This window comes from Camellia sinensis, chromosome 10 (assembly GCF_055761805.1).
Source record: "Camellia sinensis isolate YWXY chromosome 10, ASM5576180v1, whole genome shotgun sequence".
Classification (NCBI taxonomy): domain Eukaryota; kingdom Viridiplantae; phylum Streptophyta; class Magnoliopsida; order Ericales; family Theaceae; genus Camellia; species Camellia sinensis.
The window spans coordinates 37,252,211-37,272,671 of record NC_138970.1 but is presented as its reverse complement, the minus strand read 5'-3'; the positions used below and the strand labels follow the sequence as shown (position 1 = coordinate 37,272,671).

The 20,461-nt window shown below is 35.6% G+C and overlaps 2 protein-coding genes across 4 annotated transcripts; one reads left to right on the top strand and one right to left on the bottom strand.

Moving 5' to 3' along the window:
* Nucleotides 1-433: 433 nt before the first annotated feature.
* LOC114274413 (protein yippee-like) lies at nt 434-8,306 on the bottom strand. Of its 3 annotated transcripts, none has more exons than XM_028216328.2 (6): nt 8,133-8,306; nt 7,731-7,862; nt 2,565-2,608; nt 1,375-1,483; nt 872-927; nt 434-791 (listed from the first exon to the last, which is right to left on the bottom strand). In XM_028216328.2, the coding sequence occupies exons 2-6, from the start codon at nt 7,824-7,826 to the stop codon at nt 710-712; spliced, it is 387 nt and encodes a 128-aa protein (XP_028072129.1). In that variant the 5' UTR covers nt 7,827-7,862; nt 8,133-8,306; the 3' UTR covers nt 434-709. The 3 variants fall into 3 exon arrangements, with proteins under 3 accessions (XP_028072129.1, XP_028072130.1, XP_082747377.1); XM_028216329.2 differs by having other exon boundaries at nt 7,731-7,856; nt 8,133-8,261; XM_082891251.1 differs by lacking the exon at nt 8,133-8,306 and adding an exon at nt 8,028-8,099 and having other exon boundaries at nt 7,731-7,856.
* Nucleotides 8,307-19,010: 10,704 nt separating this feature from the next.
* Nucleotides 19,011-20,114, top strand: LOC114274434 (uncharacterized). Its single transcript, XM_082889962.1, has 2 exons — nt 19,011-19,244; nt 19,521-20,114. The coding sequence occupies exons 1-2, from the start codon at nt 19,011-19,013 to the stop codon at nt 20,112-20,114; spliced, it is 828 nt and encodes a 275-aa protein (XP_082746088.1).
* Nucleotides 20,115-20,461: the final 347 nt, after the last annotated feature.

Genomic DNA, 20,461 nt, shown 5'->3' with positions numbered 1-20,461 from the left:
GTAAAACTATATCATCCCACATATGCATCACGTGACTACCATTACTGACACTGAGTCATAAACCCTAGAAATTCAATAACAAAACAATTTATATGATTCAAAATTGATGGAAATGTCTTTCCCTCTCCTCACCCAATAAATTAGAGTATCCCTTTGATGAGCAAGATAATGAAAAACGCAGGAAATAGAAGAGAGAGAGAGAGAGATTAAAAAAAATTAATCCCAAAAAGTATTAGAAAGTGAAAAACCCTATGAAGCTTCTAAATTCAAATATTTGTTTCTCACAAAATATGCAGAGATCTTTTTTTTTTTTTTTTCCTTGTGAAAGTGAAAAACAATTATTAATAGATTTGCACATGTAAATCCACTTGTTTTAAAATGGACAAGAATAATTAGGAAAAATATAAAAATCACTATATATGGATAAGAATAATTAGGAAAAATATAAAAATCACTATATAAAATTCCACCAGAATTCTGGGATGTGATTAATCATTCTAATACCAGTTATGCCAAACTGGTCTCTAGCAACAACTATACCAAAATAAAATCTGAAACAAGCTGGGTAACATAAGATCAAGATATTCACCCAAAAACATAAGATGAAGATGAAGATGAAGAGAATGTACAGTTAGAAAACAGTTGATCAACTCTTAATCTGAATTTGGTTGACCCTAAAATGGAGAAAGAAAACGAGCTGCAGGGAGGCTTAGTCGTCAGCGTCGCTTCCACCAATCTGAGCATCGGGACTTATTATATAGTTGCTTCCATCTGGACCCAAGATCTTAAACCTGCACAACCATAGATTTATATTTCAATTTTCTTGACAAAAATTGTAATGCCGACATTGTAAACAATAATATTTCACTACCTCTCGAGAATAAACTTTCCTTCTTTGTACTTTTGGCTCTTCTCATGAGCAGCCTCCTAGAGTTCGCAAAAAATAAAGATATGTAAACAAAATTTCCAATAAAGAGAACCGAGAGACTAATTCATTTGGCTAAAACTTAATGGCCAACTTTTTTTTTTAACTTATTTTTGCCTTTCTGGTCAAGTTTCCATTGTGTCAAATTTTTTAAATAATTTTTAAATTTAGGTCCATCTCGACTAGACAATTTTAAATTTTTTTAAAAAACTGAATCAATTTTGAAAAGGTTCACTAAAAGATAAAAAAAAAAAAAAAAAAAAAAAAGCCAAATTTTATAAATAATAAAAAATTGAAGATTTTTAGGATTGTCCAGTGGAGATAGATCTAAAATGTAAAGAAACTTGACATAATCTAAAAAATAATAATAATAATCAAAGACAAAAATAAGCCAAACTAAAAAAGCCAAAAAAAAAAAAAAAAACACCAACAAATGCAAGCCATCTTACATATTTCCACCCCACGATTGAGCCACATCCAACGCAGAATATGTCAACAACAGTATGCATTCCGGTCATCATCATCCGCTCTTCTTTGACTCCAACAGTGACATTCACACTGTCAGACATTGAGGAAGTGCAATGTCATTTGAAGCATGTTCGGATGTGAAAATTACATATGGCATGAATCAGGAATGAGCCTGCCAGGTCTGCATGCTATCAAGGTTACCAACACAGCATGAATACACATAAGAAAAGCATGTGATTGGCCATTGCTTAGTAACTATGTCACTAATGTGTGCGCTACTCTGAAGTATGGGTACTTCGAAAAAGATGTAGTATCCATTTTCTTTTAAATTTGTTTTTGATTTGTGAGGGTACAACAGGTTCCAACTGCAATCTTGTTTTGAAAGGATACGAGTACCAAAATAGGGTACCCTTTTGTTCAGAGACGAAGTTTGCTTGATGGGACTTCCTTTTATGCTCAACATGCTTTTAAAATTAAGTTTAGGTTTGTAGGTTCTCTAAGACATTAAAATCTTATTTGAACCTTGCTTTTGATATTTTGGATAGTTAATGAACTAGTCATTTATTTAATTTTTGCATTTGGTTTTTAATTGTACATATAGTGCACTACTTCAAATTATAAAGTATATTTTTTTACTAAACTTACCCTGGCTGTACTCATATCCATTTTTATGAAGGTTTTGCCGTGACCCCCGTACCCATATCCTTGCTACATAGCTAGCTTACTTGGAGAATAAATCAGACAGGAGTTTCCAAGTGAATGGTAAAACACCTTACATAATAACTTTGCAATTACCACTTTTGCCATTTTATATGTGGTGATTGAGATCAGAATTCGGGCAACTGTACCAGGTAATGAATTGGGCTAAATGAAACTATGCGCATATCATTGAGCACCGAATGCTTGTTTGAAAGACCAGAAAGATTTGTTGCCTCTCATACCAAAATAATCAGTTGACTAAAATTGAAGCAACATCGAAGAAGTACAATATGTAGAGACACATATAACTATGATATTAGTATCTAAATATGCCTACATGCAGTGATAGCTTTAACTGTAAGCACACAAATAATTAGTCATCAAGATGCATGAAGGTGTCCTAATTACACACAATCTATGAGTTAAATGGTTACTAATTTAACAAGGAGCACTAAAATCAAAGAACACTTACACCTTATCGAAGAGATAAGCCCTCCCATGCCTGCAGTGGAAAGACTGGAAACACAGGCAAAACACTAGGTTAGGATATGCGCCTGTCAATTTACAGTAAATACTAACAGACATAAATAGGACACCAAGCTCATAGCAAATGTGGAAAATTCTAAATAGGTCCCCCAAGTTTCAGTTAAAACAAGTAGAACAGAGAAGACACTATAATCTGATTAAGATATTCCTAATAATCATCATTGTTTCACACTTATGAATTAAAAGCCAACTTTTTTCCTTTTCTCCAATTTGCCAAAGCATGTAAATTTAAACTATTTTTTGCTTCCCTTTTTTGTTTCCTCCTGAAGAGGAGATGAGAGCCAACCAAGCCCAACAATACAACCAAAGCCAACAAGCATATAAACTAAATAGCAGCCATTGCACTCCTACTCAAGGTCAGGTATAAATGCAATAGTGGGCTTCCAACCAATCCAGTAGATAACAGACCAAAGCAGCCAAATCACCACATAACAAATGCCAACTCTCTAAAGAATTATCACCTTGAGCTAGCTCTGAGGCTTAAAGTCTCTTCCATTGGACATTTGGATCAAGCATCCTAACTCCCCAGCCAACTCATCAAATCTATAAATGTCCAGCCAGAAAGACCTACTGTTTCTCCTAGTATCATTGCAGAAGGTGTGTCTTGTCCTTCTCCCATGATTTGAAGCATCTTCATTACCTTATGCGCTCCTAGCCCTAATCAACACTGTCTTCCACTACACACACAACATATGAGTGAAAGAATCACTAAAATCTACGCGAGAAAGGCAAATATTTTCAAGAAGAAGATGACCAGGCCCTAGGGAAAAGGACTTCAATCCAAGATTAGGGGCTTGTTTGATGCAACATCTAAAAAAAAATTACTGAGAACACGACGCATAATCCAATCCATTACATCAACAAATTAATCAGTGTAATCTCTAAATAACCATACTGCCTTACAAATAAAACCAACTGAACTCGGAATCTGCAAGGCAAGTTTTAAAAGATGAAATGGCTTATGAAGACATAGACTCCCCACATGTTCTTTGTCATTCTACCATAACAAATTCCTCAGTAACGATCCAAGAAAAAAACATCAATGTCTTTGAAATATGACAGAACAAGAACAAGTGGCCAAAAGAAATAATGGTGAACTCAAAGACAATCAAATATTGTCCTAGTTGCAACCATAAATGATTCTAATTAAGGATCAACAAATGTTGCTTTCATTTAGGACTTTGTTGGGCACTAGCAGCTTGTGAGAAATCAATTTTTTTAGGTTCCAAGGGGAGTATGGTCTTGCGGCTGGAAACTTACAAAATAAATAATTAAAAATTAAAAAAAAATGAAAAAAGGGAACAACTAAAGTGGAGCCTAAATAACAGTATGTATGTGAGGGTTCAAGAATGTAGTTGAAAAAATCTAAGGCTTGCCAGAAAATTTGAAGATTGCAGAAAAACCTCGAATTCTCTAGAAATGATAAGAGGCTTAGATTCTTCAACGGTCACAATTAGAAACACAATAGCAAACAGATGATGGACATAAAAGATTGGATGAAGAAGAAGGCAAAGAGGCTAGCGACAGGATAATGGCAAAGCTCTCCAAAGGATCTCCCACTTTTACTCTCAAGGTAGATAATGGAAAAAGAAAATTAGTTCTCTCTTCAAAATCTATCCCTTGTGAAGCTATAGATGGGTGCTATTTATAGACACCTCATGATGTAGGATGGAACTCATGTACAAGGCACATGGGAAATATTCTCACTAACCACTTTGTTTGAGGAGGTAACCTCTCTGAAGATGAGAAAAATCCCGAAGAGGAGATCAACCTCTTGGTGAACCCTTCTTCTTAACCACGCCTAACCAATGATCCCCAATCATCCCAAAGGGTCAGGGGTAGTCCCAGAGGATGCCCAGCCGCAGAAGGGTTAGGGGTAGTTTAAAAGAACGCCCTACCGCAAATATTGTGGAGTCTCAGGGACCCCCTAGATCATGTCACCTCGACCCGAGTATAGGCTTGTTTAACTAAAGAGTGAATTTATCTCCACTCACCGTCCTCGGGATCGGGTCCTTTGTTTGGACTCTGTCACGCCCATGGTTCTGATGCGTCGATCCTAAAAAACTCCGAACCCGCAAATGTTCTAGAACTCATTAACGAAGCGACTTTTAGATTGCGATCGAATCCGTTAAAAGCCAAATGCATCAGATCTTTAGGTTCGTGGATCCGAATTCTTTCAAGTCTAAGCTCAAATAAATCTCTAAGCTCGTGGTTCCGAGCCCTTTTGAGACTAAGCAAATATCTCAAAGAATGAATTTCCTCCGAAGGTTTCATCTTTTTTGAAAGCAACGATCAACCTTCTTGGACGCTCATATAATCTGGGCCTCCTCGGATGGGTTTGTTGGACTTTCTCTAGAGATATAAGCCCGATGAGTCTTTCTCGGATCAATTTGTTAACTTTCTTGTGGGCCCATTCAATAGAATTCGCTTGGGCCCATTTGGCAATAATTTCTCTAGACCCATGAATTTTTGGGCATTCCGATTGGGCTCCGATTGGACCCAATTAATTTAATAGGTTCAGGTTAACCCCTCTTACACAGTAAAACTTACCAAGTCAAAAAATAGTAAGGATAGATAGAGCGATCGTTTTCTTGATTCTATAGATGGGGTGCATTGATTAGAAAAAAGCCCTTTTTTTAAATTTCAAAAGACTAATAAAAGGCACTAAAACAATAGCTACAAGGGGATGTCATTGTAGGAATGGACCCTTAACCACAATGGATAACAAATTCAAAATAAGATGTGGAGAGAGATAAGGAAAGAGAGAGTGGGTATAAGAAATGAAGAAGAAAGTATGTTTCGGAGATCTCATATGAAGTAACTAGGTTAGCATTAGTCTCTAAGAATCTTTAGTGCCAAACACCAAAGGATTGAAGTCATCATAAAACTAAAAGAGGATGCCCATGGAAGCTGGAAGTGATACCACCATCACGTAATTGTAGACGCCATACAGATAGATTTACTAAATTTTGCTTTCGGAACAAAATTAGAACAGTTTCATGACACTATGCTGTACAATGTATGAATAACTAAGGATTTTAGAAAACATCATTCACGTATTTTATAAATCATTTGATGAAAATTCCAAAGGTTCAAGAAAATGCTAAAAATAATTACGTCTCAAAGAGTAAATTTGAAACTTCAAATGCAATTAATTAGTCCCATCACCAGCCTTGTAATAACTATTGAGACGAGATTAAGTTTTACATGGTCGTCTCGTAAAAGTTGTGCTTTATGGACAACCAATAATTGCCTTACACATCAGCAAAAATTGCAAAACAAGTAAAGTAGTTTATATAATAACCTAATTTGACTTAACCATAGTTATGATTAAACCATTCGTTTGGCCCCACATCAATTATATCATGTTAGATTTTATTTTAAAAAGATAATTCGACCCTTACATATTAGTGGGGCCCACCTTCTTCTCCCTTACCTCCTTGATTTGAAAGTTCCATATTCTTTGTTTACATGCATGCAAAAAAACATCGTTCACCACCCGTCCCACACCCACACCCACACCCACATGGCCACACACTCTCACACACAACCAACCACCATTAGGCAAGCTTTAACATCCTCTACCCAAAAACAACTACATAACCAAATTTGTGTCTATAGAATTAAGGACCTCCGCAATAAATTGTCTCCATTTCAAATAAGGGGTAGCTACCAGAGAGAGAATTTGAAAAGAAGAAAAGAGGGAGACGATCAAAGAGGTCTGATGGTGGTGTGTATTAATGACATTAGTGGTAGATTTGATGTGTGATGGGTGATGACCATGATGGGCGGGTACGTTCATGGTGGACAGTGTTTGTGGCAACAAATCTGCAAGTGGTGAAGGGGCCAATGGCGGAGGAGGGTGCAAAAAGGTGAGAGTAGTTTGGAAGAGATGGTCAAAACCATGGTTAAAACTAGATGGGACTTTAAATATATTGTCCCACAATTATTTAAATTTTAGTAATGTGTCAACAGAGTGTTGGGTGTCCGTAAAGCACAAGTTCATGAAACCGCCGTGTAAAACTTAATCCTATTGAGACATGCCAGATCAAACTTAATTACTTAATTCCTATACGATCTAAAGTTCTAAACCTACAAAAAACAATTGTAGAGTGAACAAAAATCAAATTAAGATAACATGAAGCTAAAGTTTAACCATAAATTTATTTAACAAAAAAGTACTTCCCCAAGGGAAGAAAATAACATACTGATGACACTGTGTATTCTCTAACCAACGATTATCTCAAACTAATGAATCAGGCAAACAACACATTTAATTATGTTGCACATGAAAGAGTCAAGCAGCAATACTAATGACAGTTTGATAAGGATCAAAAAGGCATTGGATGACAATAAATAGAAAAATATATGAACTTTAGTAATAATACAGAATTATGGTTTAATAAGATTTTATTTCTTTATTAGCAAATTCCAATTCCTTGGACCCCATTCCTAGTTTCCTAACTAGATAGTGTTTATGCCTATATATGTGGCATCGTGTAATGTTTTAGGGTAGACTATTATTGAGTATTAAACAATTCATTTTGGGATTGGTTCCCCATTTTCTCTTCTTCTTTCTCTTTGTTGTACATCACAGTTTCTTCAAAATGAACAAAGAGAATTTGACATAATGAAACAACACGAATGACTCCCCCATACAAAATAGTTATACAGTAAAGAATAAGGGCATAAGCCTGAGATGTACAAAAGATGAATCTCTAGACATGCATTACCAAAAAAATAAACTCATTAATAAACAAAGAAACCAAATTTTAGCAACAAGTAAGCAGCACTAAAACCAAATGCATAAACTCTAGTTCATACAAATCTAGAAACATCAACAGAATGCCATACCCAAATGCCAAAACAATGTAACAGAATTCAATTAAATGGAACATGAAATTGCAACTAAATTCCCTTATCCTGCAAACAAGTACAAACCCTAAACAGGGTTTCTGAATTTAAGTTCCAATTTCCATTTGCTTTAATATAATGGGTTTGCTCTTAATCCCCCCATCCAGAAGAACCCAATAATCATCCATACAAAAATCACAGTTAGAGAGTAGATACACAAAGATTGAGAGATGGGAACCTTAGAAAGGATGTCCTCGGATAGAGCGAAATGGGTTTGGCAGTGTTTGCAGCTATAGAAGTTCCCTTCAAGAGTGATCAAGAAAAGCCTACCCATGTCTTTACAGTCACAGATTACAATCAAACACTGTCCCTTCAAAGCAAAGAAAACAAACCGATCTCATTATCAGAGAAGAAGAAAAAAACAACAATAACAACAAACCCACAAAACCCAGTAGAGAAAAATTCAGAAAAAAACGATTGAATCAAGCAAAAAAACAAAAACAGAATCGTAACCGATAGATTGCAATGCACACACCAAATATAAAAAGCGAGATATGCTAAAAAAAAAATGGGGGAGATGAGAGAAAAAAATCAGAGGGGAAGAGATGAATCATGAGATTTTGAAATGGGCTTTGCTTACCAGAAGAAGTTAGAGAGAGAAAATACATGAAACAAAACAAATCATCATATATCAATCGAAACCATGCGTGCTCTCTTCCCCTATTTATAGGAGAGAGAAGATATCTATAAAATAAAAAATAAATAAAAAATAAATAAAAACAAAATCAGAGTTTGTAAATGGGAAATTAAAAAGAATGGTAAAATACAAATTAATAAACTTTTATCAATGAGTATCGGATTGTTTAATGCAATTTAGGGGAAAGTATCAACAAATCACAAATAATGATTTTATAAATTGTTTGAATTTTTATTTTTTTTTAAGACCTAAAATTCCTTTCTAGTGTGAATTATATACAATGTCAAGTATAAACGTGCGTGCGTTATGTGTTGAAAAATAAATGTGAGTTTTCTTATAATGTTGAAATTACTAAACATAACACTTCAAAAATATTCCTTTGTGTACTTTTTTCAAATGTAACAACGTAACGTTTTAAAAAAATTCTTAGTGTACTTTTCTCAAATGTAACACTCCAATCACTATAACATACTAAAAAACTCTCTGTGTTTGGCAAGGGCTTTTTCAGGCTTTTTTGGCTATTTTAGCCACAAAAAACAAAATAGGCTATTTTAGCCCTAACAAACAAAACATCACATCCAACCTATAATCATTACATTCTTCTCTCACAAAAAAAGTCAAAAAAGCCAAAAAACCAAAAAGCCCTTCCCAAACCAAGCTTTTTAGCCCAGGCTAAAATAGCCAAAAAAGCCAAAAAACCAAAAAGCCAACCCACTTCCCAAACGGAGGCTTAGTATACTTTTTCTAAACGTAACACTCTAATGTAACATATAAAGAAACTCTTTAGTGTACTTTTCTCAAATGAAAATCACGTAACATTCTAAAAAAAATTCTTAGTGTACTTTTTTCAAACGTAACGTTCTAATATAACACACTAAGAAACTAGTATACTTTTTCCAAACGTAACAACGTAACATTTCAAAAAATAATTCTTAATTTATTTTTTCAAATATAACACTCCAATCAATGTAACACACAAAAACTTCACTATACTTTTTTCTAAAAGTAACACTCCAATATAATACTAGAAAACCACACTAACATAAATGGAGATTTCAACACTGACAACAAATACTTTAGCCATCTATCCCTCCAAAAAGAATATTTTATATCTCGTCTTTCCATTTTCTTCTCAAAAACAAATTAGAAAATTGGAAAAATGAATCATAAAAAATTTACTTAAACTCAAATAGCACCAGATCAAATAAATACAATTTTTCAAAATAAAAATAACTAATTGGTTCATAAAAAAACTCATAGGATTAAATAGATTAATATTTCCCCATATGGGGTTTATGAATAAATTTTCCTACAATTTATTATAAGTCAACAGCTGAGATTTTAGTTCCAAAAAAAATAAAAAATAAAAAAACTAATATTTAGTAAACAAAATCTCAGTATATTTTTATTTTTATCTAACTATTTTTACTAAATATTAGTTTTTTTATTTTAGTAAATATTTAGTAAGCAGCTGAACCCAATCTAATCCATGTTTGGCAAAGTTTAAAAAATATATTTTTATTTTTATCTAACTATTTTTAAATTTATAAGAATTTTTTTTTGGAATTTATAACCTATTAAAAAAAAAAAAAACTTGTTCACTACACACATCTCTTTTTTATCTTTAACGTAATTTCTTCAATTTTATTCATTTATTTTAATTTTTATGAATCCTTGAATCTTGTAGGAGTTAAAAATTAAAAATATATATATATATATTTTTTTTAAATCTAAAAAAAATTACGAAAATTTCTAAAAATACATCTGTCAAACCCACCTTTAAATGGATTCTAAAATTTTAGTATTGTACATATTATAAATTTTAAAGATGACAAATTTTATTAATTTATATAGTCATTTTATTGAAAAGTTATTACATGTCAAGAAGGTATTAACATTGTCGAGTGATATCTCTCATCCCAATCATCCTTAACATAAATATAATAGATCAATAAATAAATAAATTACCACCATAAGTAAAAATTATTTGAGGGTTCGTTTAGAATGTATGTTGGTTTTTTAACTTTTTCACTATTTTAGTCTAAGACTAAAAAGTTTTGTTGGAATAAGTTTTTTTGATTTTTTTTGACTTTTGTGAAAGAAAAAATGAAATGATTATAGTTTGTGAGAGGGAGATTTATAATCTGGCTCTGGACCGTGAAAGAGGTCGAACAAGTCAGGGCCGAGCATGTTTGGGCCGAGATCACTTGGGCTTGATGTGGAGTGGGATTTGCTCGGTCGAGACCCAGCCCCTGTCTAGGCCGAGCTAACTAAGGCTTCCCTTGAGGTGATCTTGCTCGATCGAGGCCTAGGCCTGAGGTCCGCGGCCATGTGATTGACCGAGCTCCCCCGGGATTGGACTTGTTGGGCCGAGATGAGCATCTGCTACACAGGTTTTGGGGGAGCATGGTTAGCTCGGTGGTAAAGTCTTCTGTTCGCCGGCTCGGTTTATCTTAAACTCGGTTATGTCGGAATGCTACCGAGCTCGGCGATTAGAGCACTCGGGCACGTTACACAGTACGGACGTGGAAGGCCGAGGTGATTCCGCCGATCTGCCGAGATCCCGTTAATGTTGTCTGGCGGTTTGGTTAAGTGGTGATTGCGAGATTTGTGCTGACAGATGGGAGAGCAGCTCCACGTGTCAAGGGACTAATGAGAACAGATATAAGCACAGAAAGTATATAAGCTTGACGGCGCCCCCCATGCGGGGGATGGAACATAATTTGGTGAGATAAATCTATACATTCAAGTCTCTCCTCTCTCTCTCTATCCCTGAGTGTGTGCTAACTTGACCGTCGGAGGGGTTTTCCGGCCACACACCGCCGGGTAACTCACCGCCGTTGTTTTCGCAAGTCGATCGGACGGACAAGGAGCTTGGTAGAAAAGAGTACGGGTTCTGCGGAATATTTGCTCCCGATACAGTTTGAATGTGACATTTTGTCTTATTGAACTTAAAAGCTTATTTTATCTTTTTTTTGTGACTACAATAACCCCTACCTCACCCAAACCCTCATGACAAAGTCGCATTGAAAGTTGTCCAAATTTAAAAAGGAAATCTAAATTTGGCAAATCACAAATTCTCAGTAGCCTTTGATCATCCAGATGATCATCAACTTGATCTCAACTATCGATTGCAAGTACATATTTGAGTATTGTAATAGGAAAGAGTAATGCAAGAGACGTCAAAAAAAATTATTAATAGATTTAATAAAAAATTTAATAATTTTTTTGGGTCTCTACATTTTTTAATTAAAAAATGGACTAGCTTGGATTAGACCAATAGGAACATCTTTGTTATCGTGTGTCTCTTTCTATGTATTTTTATCATTGATTTGGATAGAAATTTAAAAAATAATAATAATAAATAGAAAGAAAAAAGAATTATAATTTTTTCACTATTTTAACTTTTCTATTAAATTCTTACTTTAGTTTATAATCCAGATACAATCTTAAAGAATTAATTAGACTAACAAAATTCATTTCTCCTATCATTACATGGATTGCATCATCTATATCTATATCTATCTACTATCTACTATTATTATAATAGTGTGAAGAGGGTCGTATTTTTACTTTTTTTTAAATTCCAATTTTATCCCTTCAAATCTATTAGATCTTGTTTAGCAATTACATATTTTAGTTTAGTCAAAAAGTTACTATAAATTGTCACATCACTTTCTCTACTTTTTATCACATCTTTTTGTAAAAAGTCAAAAAATTACTAAAATTACATGTTCCCAACTATCTCTTTATTTTTGAAATTGAATACTCAAAAACGATATATTTGCTTCTATAAATATAAACAACCGGCTCCCTTTCTTATCCAAAAAAAAAAAAAAGTCGTCTCCCTATATATTTTTTATATTAATGATGATTGAAGAACAAAAAAATAATAATTTTTTTTTTATTTCCTGTGTCTGCTTATATATTGATAGACATAATAATTACAATTGTCCATCATAAATCAAATAACTGTGAATAATTTTGGTAGAATCTTAAAATTGTATGCATTTGTTTTAATCTAGATAGACGAAAGCGCATGCATTTTTAAAATAGAGATTTGTACGGTATATCAAAATTTTACTAGATATCTTCATACAATTTCTTTTTATTTAAATTATATTTTATAAACTGTAATTTTATGTGATACTTTAATAACTAAGGTATGATATCAAAATTTTAAATAAGAACTACTTTCGTTAGTTTTATTTATTAAATCTGTTTTTTAATTTTTAATTTTTCATATTTTGTCAGTTTTGATGATTAAAGATATTGAAAATTCTTCATATTTTATATTTAAGTTATACTTTTACGTGAAAATCTAATATCTAATAATCTAAATAGAATTAAAAAGTAAAATATTGGTAAAAATTTAGATTTAATTACAAAAAAAAAAAATTTCAAGATTTTACGCGTTTTTTATTTTAAACCCAAGCATTTCAATTTCAATAAATTAAACATTGCAGTTCTATCTGTATTTCAATTTCCTCTATCCATCCATCCATCAGTGTAAGGCAACATAGGGGTTTAAAGTGAAAAATATTGAGGTTTAAAGTGAAAAACATATGAAACTTGGGGTTTATTTAGTAATTAATCCTTTCTATTTTTACTATTGCATACTTTAATTTTCTAATATATTTTTTTAAACAGCCAAATTAAAAGACACTGTTGATAATGATCAAGCAATAATACAAAGACAATCATCAATAAAGAGTGAGGGTGCATAAAGCATTGTAACAAAACAATCCGATCCTAACTATGTTGGCATCGGGAAGTTTGCCAATTCATTTACTAGCACCATACACAGTTGGTAAGACACCAACCTAATAACTAAAACCAACACCAGCTGATCCACTAGAATATACGCAACAAAATACAAGAGAAATGCACAAAGTAGCAATGAGCACTATATCAGCCCAGGACATTTCTACTCCCAATACAGCATCTGATTTGTCTCAAATTGCTTAAGAAATCCTGCAATGTGAAATGAAACTCCATATAGCTTGGATTCAACCACAGAGCAACTCTTACCTTAATTAGATCACACAAATCCTCCAACTTAGTAGCTACATGAAAAACATATTCATTTATAAAGGTATGACTTTCCATAACATTTTTTCTTTTCTGGTAAGCCTTTCTTCTTCCCACCGTAGTAGCACAGCTTCAACAGAACATGGTAGAGTCCCTTGCACCTCCCACCAATGTATCGCTTTAGTAATATAGTTATATTTCTTAGGAAAAAATTATGAAATTATATATTGTTCTCCTATTAACTTATATTCAATACATATATACATATATGTCATACAAACAAATGTCCATAACAAATATTTTTAATAACAAATCAAGACTTTGCAAAACACCTCCGTCACGACAATATTTGTATTTTTTTTCCCTCACAGAAAAAATCTTTTTATTGTGGGAAAATAGATTTTGAAATTCATAACAATATGATATCAAATGATGCTGAAAGGATATTGAATAACAAAATGATATCGTCTAAACTCTTACTCATCAAAATATTCTTATTACAATAAGTTATAATTGTGAGTAAGAAGAAAAATAAAAAGATGGTAAAACAAAAATTACAGAAAATCAATTACACACATTTTAGTCAAAGTACAAGAAAAAATCAAATGATACTCGAACATTATCGCAATAACTCAATGACACAGAAAGTAAGTACATAAAATAAAAAGTTTCGATCAATTCTTAATATATGCTATTACTTATAGATACCATAATAAATTATGTAACTTGGCAGTTTCATGAAAGTGATTATGCAAATACTTATAACCGTGGATTTGTAAATATCGTGAAAATAATTATGAAATTCCTACATCGATCAAAATATTAAGTTACAATATCATTCTATTTTCTTAAAAAAACTATTCCACATTTTCTGTATAAATGAAAATGTACTAATGACTAATGTTATATTTTTTATTATGCACGATATTCGTGGCACAAGAAACGAGACTCAACAACTCTTAATGTATAAAAATCTATTATATATTGACATTAATACATTCTGGCACCAATAGTATGCAAATAATATGCAATAGTGGGCTCAATGAATTTGTATTATGAGATGAACTATTAAACAGAATTGTGTAATTGTGCAATTAATTTCATACCTTCAATTGTATTACAAGTACGGATTATGAAAAATTGAAATGGGAAGTTGATAGAAAAATATTTCGATTATGGAAAATGTCTCGTAACTCAAATTTTGTGGCTCAAAAGTGGCTCAAATGGCCAAAACGACGTCGTTTTGGCCATTTTTATGTTGTTCTGTACTCAAAACGACGTCGTTTTGGCCATTTGAGCCACTTTTGAGCCACAAAATTTGAGCTACGTAGCATTGTCGGTTATAAATTAATATTTATATTTATAAAATTTTACATTTATCATTTAAATTCTTCAACCGAATCTGTATTTATTTCTTTCTTAGTTGTATTTTGGATACAAATCAATTTACCTATATAAGTCTTCATACTTTGTATGCATATCACATATTAATTTAAGAGACACACACATAATTACAGTATTAATAGTTAATGAAAAATCGCGTGTCATGTGCAACGCACGTACAACCACTAGTATATATTAGAGAAAAGGAAATTTTTAACCACAAGTCTTACGGGAGATCAAATATCTCAAACTAAATTTTTTTATTTTTTTATTTTAAATAATTAAAAAAATCTTCTATTGATTAGCTCTCATTCAAGCAATAATAATAATAATAATAATAATAATAATATCCCTTGGTTTATAACTTTCAAATGGAAAGTATATCAAATATATAAAACAAAAAATGAAAAGTATATTGATCTAGGAAAATGTTTGGTAACTCAAAATTTTGTGGCCCAAATGGCTCAAATCTGTCAAAACGACGTCGTTTTACACTCATTTACACTCAAAACGACGTCGTTTTGAGTGATTTGAACCATTTGAGCCACAAAATTTTGAGTTACCTAGCATTGTTGATCAATCTATTTCAAAATTCAAATTTGAGGGGTACTAAATATGGAAAATAATTTATTAATTTAAATTTAAAATTAAAATTATCTATCCCATGATTTATAAGTTTTAATTTTAAGTAAATTAAAATTGCTTATGAAATTATTATTCATATTAAATGAAAAGGGTAAAAATGGAATAAAATTTATAGAATTAAATTTTGTGAGAGTTGTCCATAATAATAGTAATATTAAAAGCAAAATAGACTTAATGTTAATTTTTCCCTATTTTGTTCTATAGTTTTAATGGGACTCAATGAGTCAAACTTTCATTTTTAGCTTGTTTCTATATATTTGGCTTTTGAATTTTGTTTTGGCCTTCCAAATGTGCATCTATATCTATGGTCAGTTATAAACTTGTTCATATGTGATGCAATGGAGAAAAAGTTTGGTGAATGCAAATCACAAAAAATATATTTGGCATATTTATTTTTCATATAATTTGCTCAAGACATTCAATCTCGACCATTCAATTATGAACCTACCTCATGAATTTGTTTTAACTTGTCAATTAGATATCACTTTGAAGGCCTTCGTGAAATAGAATTTAAACACAGTTTTTATATATAGCTAATGCTTGCATACCACTTATAAGGTCCATATAACCTAACAAGGTCATGAGAAGACTAACCATATAGCTTGTTGCAGATTACAAGAAACAACGGGAAGAAAAAGTAAAAATAAAAATGTATACAAAATAATTTACTTATGGTTAAAGATTTAAGAGTTGTTTAGGATGATCTAAATAAGTATACTTTTTGACTTTTTATGAAATATGGGTTGAGTTTGGGTTAGGTTTGAAATGATGACTTAAATAAGATGATGTGACTTAAATAGAATGATAATTTTTTAACTTTTTTCAAACATGCCGAACCAAGCCTTACTTATACTCCATGTAACCAATAAGGATTTATTTGATTTGTCATTGAAAATATAAGGCATACAATTATTAAATAATTGTTACCTAGAAGCTATTTTTATGCCTAGCGATGTTTTATGTTTGTTTAAAGGTCAACATCAAGTCATTCATCTCAGAAGCTTTCACCACGAGCTCAAAACTTAAATATTACCTTGATGAGATCATTAGATCGATTTATTTTAGAAAGTATAAAGATTGTTGCTTATCAATTTTTTAAAAAAAGTTTTTTAATGTTTGTCTTTTTTTATTTTTGGTTTAACATGGAAGATATGTTAATGATTTCATTCGTACCCGCTCTTTTCAATTTTTATTAATGATTTTATCTATAACACTTGTAGGGTTAGAAATTTGAAGCTTATACATTAGAATGCTTCCACATCGAGTGCGCTTCTTAAATTTCTGATAATTAATATATGATGTATTTTTTTCTAATTTTAGCTTTGGAGTGGGTGTTCTCCGTGAAAGTGTTGTTGATGCATGTTATGAAGCAGTACGACACTAATCTTCCTTCTGTTTTTGAATCTCTTAATTCTAGTTCATTGATAGTAATGATTAGTGTTGCATCTATTAGCTTCCTACTAGGACAACAAATGAGCTGAGTCGAGCTGAGTTTTAATATGTTTGGGCTTGTTTATTAAGATTTTAATGAACTCGAGATCGAGCCAGAGTTCAATAAAAATTTAACGAATCGAGCTCGAGTCGAGTTGGCTTAGGTTAGGTTTGACTTGAGCTTGAGCCTATTCATAAACCTTAATAAGCCAAAAAAAATATAAATTTATACTTACGTTTGAGATTAAAGTTACAAGTAAAATTTTGATTATACAATTATATATACAATATATATATATATATATAAACATATTTAAAGAAAAAAAGTCAATATCTTACTAAAATAATAATATCTACTACTAATATTATATAAATGTATTATCTATAATTAACTATTATTTACATTTATATTTGAGAGGGGAGATTTGCACCGTTAGTACGGCCGAGCTAAGACGGCACGGATCTGTTTTGCTCGGTCTTAAAGACCGGCTGTCCGGCGCGAACCAAGCCTGGCCGAGCTACGACTCGCGAATATCCGGCACTGCATGCAGCCAATTGGCGAGACCGGGTTACGGATAGCTCGGGCTAAACTGAGGACAAGCGAGGCTGGGTACATCTCTGACCGGTGAGCCGAGATGGGCAGAGTCCAGAGAACCTCGGATGAAGGTAAACCGGACGGAGGCCGACATGCCTCACAACCGGTCAACTCCAGCCCGGTCCATGGGCTTCCCCAGCCGCCCCTTTGCCAAGGGGCAGTCCGGTGGGGCATAGCGCGGTTGAGCGCCTGTAGCGATAATTCTTCTTGGGAAATAGGACGGTCGTGGTATTGCGGTCAGGTGTGCCACCTGGGCCAATGGCACGAAGGAAGGGACATCTGCTCCACATACGCCTCAATACCGTTAGGCAGTTCTGCATGTACTGTTGGGAGAACTAAGCCTTTACACGTGTAAGGTGGTGAGAGGCGAGTACTGCCACCTGTCCAAGGAAGGACAGCAGAGGTAATGCGCGCATGATCTTGAGGCTGTATGGCCAACCTTGAAATAAGGAGGAAGGCGAACGTAAGAGGTATGCAACTTCTTTTTGAAAGAGAACACTCTCTCTCTCTCCGTCTTCTTCCTCTTCCTCAAGTGAACTGACTTGATCGTCGGAGGGTCTATCTGGCACACCACCGCCGGGCAGCTCACCGTTTCTGTATTGCCAGGAAGACGCCGTCAAGAGAAGCTCAGAGTACAATGAGTACGGAAAGCAAAGGATATTTCGCCCCCGTACAATTGGCGCCGTCTGTGGAAAGTTTTTTGATACTCAACCCTTGTTCTTAGAGCTTCTTCGACCATTTCCATGGCCAACAACGGCGAAGCCCCTCTGTCCGTCGTCGATGGCGTCACCCCTGAGTACGTCCGCTTGAGAGAAGGTCCTCTAAATATTCCAGCCATGGCAGGCCTAGAAACTCCTTCACGGAGTGCGCGAGACAAATGCGGAAGGAGTGCCGATCGCTCGCAGAGTCCTGGGGGCCGCAGACACCGGGGGGAGTCCCATGCATAGCGCCTGGAGCACAAACTCAAGGACCAAGACGCCGTCATTCGCAAGATGGCGGCCGAGATGGAGCTGCTGAAACGCCAGATCAAAGGCAAGGGTGTTGCTGGAGAGGGCAACCTCAATGAGCGCACCCCGTCCCCTCGTTGGAGCAGTCGCCGCCAAGGGAGGACCCACTCTCTCTCCATCACCAGGAACTATGGGGTTGGGGGCTCTAACCAGGGGGAGAGCAGGTCCCTCTCTTGCGAAAACACATACCGCCCCTCACGGCCGACGCCGACGTCGGGATCCTCTTTCTCCACACGTTCCAGGGACTTGAGGGATGTATTGGAAGAGAGGGCGCGCTATCGGGAGGCTCAAAGGGTGTCGGCATTGCAGAGGTTAAGCGCCCCAGTGCGTTGCAGTGAAGAAGTGGCGATGCCACCCCCCAGAGTGATGGCCCCTGCGCTGGAGGACAAAGAGCTGGCGTGACTCACAGCCACACCACTGTCTCTAGAGATTGAGAGTACGCCACTCCCAGCCGGATTCCACCAGCCAAAGTTCACTCTGTACGACGGCAAAACGGATCCGTACATGCACGTGAGTCATTATCGGTAGGTGATGGCTGGCCACCAGCGCAACGACGCTCTGATGTGTCTTATATTCCCAGCAAGCCTGGGAGAGCTGGGTCTGAAGTGGTTTGAAAGGCTCCCGGAGAGGAGTATAGAGGGGTGGCAACAGCTAGCAGAAGCCTTCGTCACCAGATTCAAGACCAACACTTGAACGCCGAAGGAGGTCGACCATCTCCTGGGCGTCAAGATGGAGTCTGGGTGTTTGTTGAAGGCATACAATGCGAAGTACTGGAAAACTTACAATGAGATCCTCGACTGCCCCACCAATCTGGCGATCACTCAGTACAAACGGGGTCTCCCAGCCGGACATAGGCTGCGAGATTCACTCACGATGCATCAACCTACAACCATGGAGTCGTTGATGCAGCAGATCAATGAGCACATTCGTGTGGAGGATGATACCGCCTCCGCGACCAAGAAGGTTAATCCGGTCGCGGCGGACAGGAGGGTCGCCGGGAAAGTTCACTCGGTTGGGTAGGAGGATAGCCGCCCAAACAACCAGTCGAAAGAACAGCGCCATGGTCCAAACCGTGATGACAGAAACAAGGGGCGCCAAAACGACCGGGCATACCCTCCCCATGATGCAGCGGAGGATGCCAAAAGAAAATTGAAGACGCGGACTGGGATCACCACGGTGTTTAAAATCCCCATCTACCGCATTCTGAGCGAGATTCGAAGCGAACCCTTCGTCCATTAGCCGGCCAAGTTGGGGAGTGCCCAGAGAGGCTTCAACTCAAAATATCGCTGCACCTTTCATGAAGAACGGGGGCACCGAACAGAGGACTGTCTGCCGCTCAAGCAACACTTAGAGGAGTTGGTAGCTGCGGGGCATCTTGACCAATACATAGATGGGGGCATCAAGGCCACGCCGGCAGACCAAGTCGAGCCAAACGGCCTGGCCGCCCTAGAGGCGCCTCCGCAAGGTGTAATCAACGTCATCCACGGAATCATTGAACCAGCCAGGGTTTGCGAGCTGAGGGGGATGATCAAGAAGACCGAGCACATGAAGGAAGTGCTTTCTGTTCAGCCTGCTATGAAGAAGGGAAAGATCGAAGAAAGGAACATCCTTTCATTCTCATCCAAGGACTTGGAAAGAGTTCAGATGCCACACAACGACGCCTTAGTAGTCACTCTTCGCGTCAAGGACTTTGATATCAAGAGAATCTTGATCGACCAGGGGAGTTCGGTCGAAATCATGTATTATGACGCGTTCAAACAGATGAAGTTAGAAGACAAGGACTTGGCTCCTGCGACGTCTCCTTTGGTCGATTTCAACTCACAGCCGGAGTAGCCAATCGGAAAAATTATTTTGCCGGTCAAAGCAGGTTCAGTAGTAAAGCAAGTGGAGTTCTGGGTGCTCAAAGTTCCTTCCACCTACAACTTGATCTTAGGTAGGGGCTGGCTGCACGCCATGCAAGCAGTTGCCTCGACCTTCCACCAAGTCATGCGCTTTCTGGCGTCGAGCGGGCAAATAGAGGAAGTTTGGGGAGACCAGGTGATGGCAAAACAATGCTTCGTTGCGGTAAATGGCAGCCGAGCAGCCAAAGGGTTTGTCCAAATGATCGAGGGGCCCAAAGAAAAAGAGGTCCTTGAAGACGTGGGAAGGAAGGCCGAGGAAAAATTGGTCGAAGATTTGGT